This window comes from Octopus sinensis, linkage group LG15 (genome assembly GCF_006345805.1).
Source record: "Octopus sinensis linkage group LG15, ASM634580v1, whole genome shotgun sequence".
Lineage (NCBI taxonomy): Eukaryota > Metazoa > Mollusca > Cephalopoda > Octopoda > Octopodidae > Octopus > Octopus sinensis.
Window position 1 is genome coordinate 62,352,708 of NC_043011.1, and position 10,000 is coordinate 62,362,707.

The following is a 10,000-nucleotide window of genomic DNA, read 5'->3' on the forward strand; positions in this document are numbered from 1 at the left end:
CAGCGAAAAGAGATCTTCCTAAGTCTATCGTATCGTTTGGAAACAGAATACGGGCATGAAGAACAAATGAGGTGGCCAGTATAGGAACGCCTTTGATCATTGATTTGCTTGACCAGTGCTGATCTAAAGAACGTCATCAGTACACGTGTACTGATCACTCATTCCTGTCAGTAAAATTATTAGCAATAGTATTATGACCCTTCACAATTTAACGTGGAAACCCTTAACCCAATGGTTCGCGTCAGGGTTCCATATGATCCTTGGGAGTCCTATGTGACCCCTGGAGTCCTATGTGACCCTGGGAAACTTCTACTATGAATATAATATTTTAGCATTTTTTATATATATAATTCCTTATATTTCATAATAAAAACAAGATTTTTTCATTTCTATATTTAAGAGATGACGAATTATGTACATTATTTACATTATTTACATTTGACGGGCATATGGTGTAGGGGTTAAGAACGCGGACTACTAACTCCAAGATTCCGAGTTCGATTCCAAGCAGTGACGTGAATAATAATGATAATAGCAATAACAATAATAATAATAATAATAATAATAACAACAACAACATCGAAAAATACCTTAGGTTCGAAATTTCCCCGAGACACCTGATGAAGGCTGGAGAGTATATCAGCTGAAACATTGTGTTAACAACAAACAAGATGAGGACAAATATCCGTCAAATGTAAATAATGTAAATAATGTGCATAATTCCTCATCTCTGAAATATAGAACTGCATCTTAGTCAATACTCTAACATTTCCTTTAATCCTCCGCTCTAGAATGGCGATATAGTTTATCGATAAAATGCTCAATACACACACACACACGCACACACATATATATATATATATATATATATATATGCTTATCTGGCTTGCCAGATAGAAATACGCAAACATACATACGTACACAGACATGCACGCAAGCACACTAGCATCATAAGCGGTTCCTCAGTCGGCGTGCATTGTTCAAGCTAAGACACTAATGACACAAAATTGAAGGACGATGAGGTTAATTCTGGAACATTCGAGTCAATAAAATACGAAAAATACCGGAACAAAATCTGGTTTTTCCTTTTCACTGTTTTCTTTGTCTACCTTTCTTACATTTTCCCTCTCTTTCTCGCTTTCTCTCATTCAATGTTTTTGTCTATATCTCTTTCTCCCCCCCCACACACGCGCACGCATATATATATATATACACACATACACACACACACGTATACATATACATACACACATTTTGTTTTACGGTCACTCGTTTGCTAGGAATAAAAACCGAAATATCACTTAAATCATATTTCGTCTCTGGATTTGGTTTGCAAGATTCTTTATATGAGTTCGTGTGTTGAAGCATGTTCTGTTGTGTCTGCGGAGAGTCATTTTCTTTTTGTGCCTTATTATTTAACACACTCACTGGTAAAATTTCCACTTATTTCTTATTTTTATTTTCCTAAAATTTTCGTTGCGTCTTGCAACCTTTTTAATAGTGAAGACTATTAAATCAGACACTTAAATCATATAATCAAAAAAGGAGGGGGTACTTCAGATAATGTAGTGATAGGTTTGTGATGGTGAATCGTTTTAGACCGCTGTGTGGCAATGATAATCCTGCTTTTGGAACGTTAGTTACATATTTTAGTTTGAAGTAAATCCTTTAAATGAAGTTACTCAGAACATAAGACTACCATGCAGACAGTTTCTTTCTTTTTTTTTCAAGGTCCATCTTGTGTCACTTGCAAGCTTGCGGTATGCCATTGCTGACACGCGTGGTGTAGGTTCGCTACACGGTTTTACATACGATATATCAGAAAACACGTGATGGTCACGGATTGATCGCTTTTTATCATTGATGTGTTTGGTCAGGTATAAGCTGGGGTTAACTAATAATGATGACCACAACAACAACAACAATAAAAGCACCAGCTGCATAATATTTCTCTCAGCTAACATTAGCCATTTGTTGATTCTTTTCCAATTATTTTGAAATTCGCGGACAGAAACTCAGAGGAACAATATTCTTCTTTTATTGTTTTAATTGTTTCAGTCATTCGACTGCGGTCATGCTGGGGCACCGCCTTGAAGCATTTTAGTCGAACAAATCGACCACAGGGGTTAATTTTTAAGCCCGGCACTTATTCTATCGGTCTCTTTTGATGATTACGGGGACGTAAACATACCAACACCGGTTGTCAGGCGGTGATGGGGAACAAATACACACGCGCGCGTGCAAGCACACACATATACAGTGATCTTCTTTAAGTATCTGTTTACCGAGGCTAAAGTAGAAGTCACTTGCCCTACGTGCCACGCAGTGGGACTGAACCCGGAACCAAGCTTCTTACCACACAGCCACGCTTCACGTCGTAACTACTTAGTGTCGAGTTCAGTCCGGCGAGATACTTTGAACAAATTTTTTTTTGTTCATCTTATATAGGTTAGGACCGACTAGAATCCTATTGAATGAAATTTGGTAGACGGAAATTGTAAGGAAGCTGGTCAGCGATAGTTTCTGATGGCAACACTGAGTTCATCCATCGCCCGGCTTCACACCACCACCTAATTCTCGGTATCATTGGTGGAGTTCCCTTTGTTGCTGATATTTGTGCCAGATTCCTAATCGGAGAAAAACAGCCTCCCACTGAGGCCCGGTTTGACACCCTCACATGGTTTTGGATGCCTTTGATTGAGTCCCCTCTATTATAACCATTCGGGTCAGGTCTTCAGTCACAGAAACATCCTTTCCCTTTATTTCAGGGCTGGTTTGACATAATCCCTTGGTTCTGGGGCCTTTGGCAGAGTCTTCTGTATTGGAAACCCACGCGTAAGGGCTCTAGTTTATAGAAAATACAAACTTTTTATTTCAAGTCCTGATATAAAGTATTATACTGGTTGCCTTTCTGCTTTTGACTAAACGATAAAAATTAAAACCAGAAAATTGATTTTAAAAATGAGCTTCAATTAATATGACCTCCTGTCTGACACTGTTTTATTTTTTTGTTTTTCAGTTGATGCAATCCTAAATGAGGCCCATTCAAACAACCCTGTTACTATTAGCACTATGTGTGTACGGAGCACTGAGCGTGATTCGGAAAAAAAGAAGCATTTTAGATACGGCCGAAAATCCGAGCGACCTGCATGAAGCTTTGCGTGTACTTGAACGTGAAAGGCGGCGTTTTCAATTGCATGCAGCCGACGAGGTACTCCCTCAGGAAGGCATACAATATCAAGATCAACCGATCATAGTTGATAATCAAGGGGATGACAATGACGTCGTTGATGAAGTTGATGAAGACGAGGAGGAGGATAGTGAAAATGCAGGAAGTCTGAATGATGCAAATTCTGATAACTTGCTCTACTACGGTCCGGAACAAGCTCGTGACGTACAAAGTTTGATGAGTCAGATTGAAGAAGATCCTTTAGAACGAGCAGGTGATCGTGACAGACGTTTGAATTCATTCGGGCTCTCAGATGCAAAAGACGATCTAGCTTTAAATAAGAGGCCTTCACTTGATTCAGATTATAAAAGGCTTTATAAAAAGTACGCCAAGAAAATGGCTAAGCGAAATAACTTGACGCCAGAAAACGCCGACGCTGTGGAATCTGCATTTAACAACTTAACGCCAGAAGAAATTGAAAACTTAATTTTACTCGCCGGTCGTTTGCAAAATCGAGAAATCGAAAAGAAGCTAAACATGGATGACTTAACATCTGATAAAAAACGGGACCGAAAGCGAGGAAAATTTGAAGAAGCAGACGACAGAAACACGCTGAGTGCAGCTGAACTGCGGGATTTGATACAAAACAACGCCATGTCAGACGATATTGATGAGTCAACAACAGAAGATGGTTATGGAAGCCGGCAATTTCAGAGAGAAATGGAAGACGAACCAGGAGATAATCTTATTGTTGATGACCAGTCGAATAGCGATTTGATGGAGATGAGCATCGGTGATCTGGCGAAATTAGACAAACTACAGCGTCTGCAAAAACAATTCATGAAAGATGCTGAGATTGCTGAGGAAAACAGCTTGAATGAACAGGATGAAAATAAAGATGAGAGCTGGGTGCCACAGCAGAGCAGCATGGCAGAAGATTTGGTTCCTGTTTCTGATTCACTGCAAGGAGAGGATGGGGATGAGGAAGAATCATCAGATTTTAATGCTGAAAATCAAGAAATAGGAACACCAGATATAGGTTTGTAAACTCATCTCTTCTTCTTCTTCTTCTTCTTCTTCTTCTTCTTCTTTTTCTTCTTCTTCTTCTTCTTCTTCTTCTTTTTCTTCTTCTTTTCTTCTTCTTCTTTCTTCTTCTTCTTCTTTTTCTTCTTCTTCTTCTTCTTCTTCTTCTTCTTTTCTTCTTCTTTCTTCTTCTTCTTCTTCTTCTTCTTCTTCTTCTTCTTCTTCTAATTATAATAATAATAATTTGTAGTAGTATTACCTCCGCCTTAGCGAAGGCGGAAGTATTGTTTTCAGTTGCGTTTGTCTGTCCTTGGAGAAGATATCTCAAGAACCGCATGCTGGATTCGGATGAAACTTTCAAGGATGGTTGGCCTCGTGACTGGCACAAACTGATTAGGTTTTGGGATCGATCCGGTACCGGACAAGGATTCTGGATTATTTGTTTTATTTACTTTACATGAAGTATTACGATATTACGTTCACTTTCAAGTCTTTCTCTGATTATTTCCCTTGAAGGCAAGCTCATGGCTTCCACGTAAGTTATGGCGGCGTTGCTGTTTTCAAAGTTTTATTTTCGTTTCTCTGTTATTAATTTTATTCGCGTATTTCGTCTGTCTTCATGTTCTGAATTCAAATTCCGCCGAGGTCGACTTTGCCTTTCATCCTTTCAGAGTCGATAAATTAAGTACCAGTGAAACATTGGGGTCGATGTAATCAACTAATCCCCTCCCTAGAAATCTGAAGCCTATTATTATTATTGTTGTTGTTATTATTATTATTATTATTATATTATTATTATTATTATTATTATTATTATTATTATTATTATTATTATAAAGACGGCGAGCTGGCATAAACTGTAGATTTCCGGGGAAAATGCCTTGTGATATAAGTTGCAGTTCTTTACGTTGTAAGTTCAAATGCCGTCTATGTCAACTTTACCGTTCACCTCTCCAGAGTAAATAGAATAAAATAGCAACCTAGCACTAGGGACGAAGGTATCGACCAAGCCCCGCCCCTCAAAATCCCCGGCCTTGTGCCAAAAGCAGAAACCACTTAGTTTTCATGGACTTTATTTTTTGTGAAGGTAAATAGACAAATGCCTAGAGTGTTTGGTTCACGATCACAATGTGGTTTCAATGTCGGCCGGCGCTTTGTGTCCTTGCGCAACACTGTTCACTTTACATTGCTTCAGACTACTCCCCTGGAAAGGAGTATTGACCAAGTTCTGGTGCAGCTTTCTCCGTCACCCACTTCCTGCAGCTGTCACAACCTGGATGCTCCACTGGGTCGGAGGGTAGGACAGTTAAAAAGGTGTCTTTTTAACTGTCTACTCGCGGCTGCAAAGGCACCTATGACAATTAGCAAAAGCACGGCGTATAATATCTGTCCACATTCATTTGGAAGTGAAGGCTTTTTTATATTTGGATAATTTCACCCTTTCTTTTAGAGATTCCAGGTTTTAGCATTATTCGTGATTTCATTTTGCTTTTGCGTTTTAATTCTATTTTAGATAGACATTTTTAATGTTATCTGACTGCTATATCAAGCGTATTCAATAATTCCGTAAATGACCCCTCGTTGGCTCATACGATATTGATTGCCCTCTTCGTTAGCTGAAATGTTTCCAGATTATTTGCAAACAACTTGCAGAAACAAGCGTTACCAGTCGAAAGTGCTGCAGGCTTACGGGAACATCGAGAGAGAATGCACCCCGTTTCGGTGTCTTGCCCTCGATGCCACTGTTGTGCACCGGTTCCACTTGGTTACCATGTTTGGTAGTCCAATTGGTTACCATCCCCAGTTGGTTACCCTGTTTTACTCAATATTTCTCTAGTCATTACTCATCACCTCTTTTCAACGAAATCCAGTGACTTACTTCCTTCTCCACTATAGCCTGGATATCGATCCTGATATTATACTAGGCCTAACGACTACAGCCATCACCTCATACCACTTTTATATCTTTATTATTAGTTCTGATGGAATCACATCCTCATCAATTGTGTCCCAGTTATGATCATCCTGTATTTGTCGAGCGCTGACTTTCTTAGATTACATTATCCAATGTGTTTTTCCATTTTGAGATAAAGACATGAAGGTATAATTCAATCTGAGCTTGATTTCACTGCTCTAGCTTATCGGTTGAGTCACCACGATAAAGTCACTCATTGGCTTAAGATTTTCTCAATATCTTTATTGATTGACTTTTCTGTTTTTTTTTTATGGGTGAGAAATTTCCTTTTAATAAAATTGATCGATATTATGCATTGAAAATCACATCAAAAAATTAAATTGATCTTTGAATGGTATCATTGATTTTTTTCCTTCAAGGTTACGATTTCCTTTAAACATATTCCAAGATTTTGGTTATTAAAAGAAATATGCCAGTTTAAACAATTTGAAATTCTCACGCCCCATATCACAAATTGGAAAAACAGAGAAAATGTCTTGCTAGTTTACTTATTTTTTTCTTTTTAGAGCGAATGAGGAAACCACTATCTAGTCGCTCGATTTGCTAGAAATAGCAGTGAAATATTTCTCTGATTACACACTTTGCCGTTTTTCTTTTCTAGTCTAGGCACAAGGCTCGAAATTTGGAGGAAAGCGGCCAGTTCACCAGATCGACCCCAGTACGCAACTGGTACTTAATTAGTCGATCCCGAAAGGATGAAAGGCAAAGTCGACCTCGGAGGAATTTGAACTCAGAACGTAAAGACAGATGAAATGCTTGTGCCTAGAGCAGTGTTTCTGAATCTGTCGCAACCGAGCCCTCCATTTTCTGAATCGCGTTTAGCAAATTGCAGAACAATAAATAAATAAATAAATAAATAAACAAATAAATCTTGGAGCAGGCAAGGCTGTGTGATAAGAGGATTCTTTCCAAATCATATACTTTTGGTTTCAGTCCCACTGCGTGGCAGCTTTGGTAATTATCTTCCAATATAGGCCCGGGCCGACTGAAGACTTGTGAGTGGATTTGTTAAACGGAAACTGTAAGAAACCCGTCTCATATATATATATATACATACAAACACGTGCACATATAAATATATATAAGTATGCATATGTACTAACGTATGTGTGTTGGTTTCTTTACATCGCCATGACTTAGTAATTAGGTGAAAGAGAACGATTGAATGAATGCAGGGATTGGTTTGTTCGACATAACTCAGCATGGCTGCAATCCAATGACTGGGGCAAGTAAAAGATAACAGATAAATAAAAGCAGCAGAGACTTCTTTTTAATTCCATGGATTTGTTCCCCCTATGTTAAATTACTGTCCTCATATTGTTTGTTGTTAACACAACTTTTCGGCTGATATACCCTCCAGCCTTCATCAGGTGTCTTGGGGAAATTTCGAACCTGTGTTTTCATTCCTAAGATATTTTTCGATGTTGTTGTTGTTGTTGTTGTTGTTATTATTATTATTATTATTATTATTATTATTATTATTATTATTATTATTATTATTATTATTATTATTATTCAAGTCACTGCCTGGAATCGAACTCGGAATCTTGGGGTTAGCTCTTAACCACTACGTCATATGCTCACTTCTATAGTAATTTAACATAGGGGGAACAAATCCATGGTATTAAAAAGAAGTCTCTGCTCGGCGGGACAGTGCTATACAAAAATATAGACGTTAACTCACCGGCATCACAACGTCAGATGTTGTTATCTCGACAAAGATTTTGGAGATTGTACTTAAAATATATGTTGTGTCTCGCTTAAATTTTTTACTTCTAAGTAAAATCACGATGTTCTGATACATGCAGAATCCGAACGCACCTCCTTGATGTTCTTCGTGTGTTCTTTAAGCACGTAATCTCCACTAGATGGCGTTATCCTCCGGTTAAAACGACTTATTTTGGGTAATTCATATGTGAGTGATTATCCTACTTTTTTGTTGTATAGTGGCTTGCTTACCAACCACACGGTTCCGAGTTCATTCCCACTGCGTGGCACCTCGGGCAAGTGTCTTGTACTCGGGCTGACCAAAACCTTGTGAGCGGATTTGGCTGACGGAAACTGAAAGGAGCCCTCCGTATATATGTATATATGCATATATATACGTATATATATATATATATATATATATATATATATGTATATATGTGTGTGTGTGTGTATTTGTTTGTTTGTCTGTGTTTGTCCCCCCAACATCGCTTGACAATCGATGCTGGTGTGTTTACGTCCCCGTAACTTAGCGGTTCGGCAAAAGAGACCGATAGAATAAGTACTAGGCTTACAAAGAATAAGCCATGGGGTCGAGTTGCTCGACTAAAGGCGGTACTCCAGCATGGCCGCAGTCAAATAACTGTAACAAGTGAAAGAGAGTAAAAGAGGGTAAGTGAGTGGAATAAATCTTCTAACGTGTTTCTCAGCAAAGTGTAATTTAAAAGATCTTTAGTCACTATTTTTAGCATGTCGAATGACCGGCTTCATTCATTTTTGTCTTACCTCACTGATATAGCATTTGCAATAAATGGTTTCATTTTTCAATTTTCTTAATTTTCCTATGTTCGAATTAGTTTCTTTCCAAAGCTTTCACTTGAATTTTTCCTTTTTCTGTTTTCGAAAACAGCCAAAATCATCGCTAAACTATGGATCAAGCACAAACTAGAAGGGATGGAAATAGATTACTTGACTGACGCCCTCAAAGCTGCAACAGCTTCTCAATCAACGCAGAATACAGATGAATCGATTCCAAGAGAAATTACTGATCTTCAAAACGCCATTAAAGTAGAAAAACTTATGGAAGAACTAGGAAACAAGGAAATAGATTCGGACACAGAAGAAGCCTTGGACAAACTGGCATTGGAATATCTCCGAAGATTTGATCGTCGTTCAAATGATATCAAAAGTTCTGTAAACAAGAGATCTCGGCCGATTATCAGAATGGCGGCAAACGATTTAGAAAACAATAAAGAAAGCGACTACATAGGCAACCAACAGAACTACCAAAACAATCTAATGGACGAACCGCTTAGGAAAAACATTCAGTTGCCTTTATTGTATGATATACCAGACAACAGACTTCAAATGTTACAAGACAACAGAGAAAACATTCCATCCACGGGTAAGATAAGCCCCTCAACTTTTAATTAAGGCAGACAATTTTTTTGTTATTGTTGCTTATTGTTTTTGTTGTTGTTATTGTTGTTGTTGTTGTTTTTGTTGCTTGGTCCCCGGACATTCTCGATTGAACGGACCTGTGATCAAATATATTCTAAGTTTAGCAATCCGGTGCTTTTTCATTTTACTGAGGCAGAGAATAAGAATAATGTTTCGAACATCAGACGAAACACCTTGTGGCATTTATTCCGCCTTTTATTTTTCTGAGTTCGCTTCCCACCAAGGCCTATAGATAAAGCACCAATCCAGGCGGTGGACAGGCAGAGTCGGTAGAGCATTAGACAAGATGTTTTATGGTATTTGTTTCAGTTTTTGCGTCCCGTGTTCAAATATCATTGAATGTCCCTTTTTATTTTCGAGCGCGTGGCTCAGTGGTTAGGGTGTTGGACTCACGATCGTAAGACTGTGGCTTCGATTTCTGGACCGAGCGATGCTTTGTGTTCTTGAGCAAAGCACCTCATTTCATGTTGTTCCAGTTCACCACTCAGCTGTAGAAATGAGTTTAGCCTGGAGAGGGATGGACTCCTCAGGGCTTTCTTGCTCAAGATACATTGCTGCGCCTCAACGTGTCCATTATCTAGTGTACAATCTGAGGGAGGTCTGGTACTATATCTAGTCGGACAAGCGATTATGTACAGGTTTCTTCGTTGGATGAATTTGTTTAT

At 38.5% G+C, this 10,000-nt stretch overlaps 1 protein-coding gene across 4 annotated transcripts in view; it reads left to right on the forward strand.

The window, feature by feature from the left end:
• The window catches only part of LOC115219702 (glutamic acid-rich protein-like), a 140,479-nt gene that overhangs the window by 55,599 nt on the left and 74,880 nt on the right, over positions 1-10,000 (forward strand). For 3 of the 4 annotated variants that reach the window (XM_036509801.1, XM_036509800.1, XM_029789878.2), the window contains exons 2-3: positions 3,020-4,208; positions 8,785-9,279. In XM_036509801.1, the coding sequence (XP_036365694.1) occupies positions 3,035-4,208; positions 8,785-9,279 (1,669 nt within the window). In that variant the 5' untranslated portion in view covers positions 3,020-3,034. The remainder of the gene's footprint in view (positions 1-3,019; positions 4,209-8,784; positions 9,280-10,000) is intronic. The other variant, XM_036509802.1, reaches the window with a different exon arrangement.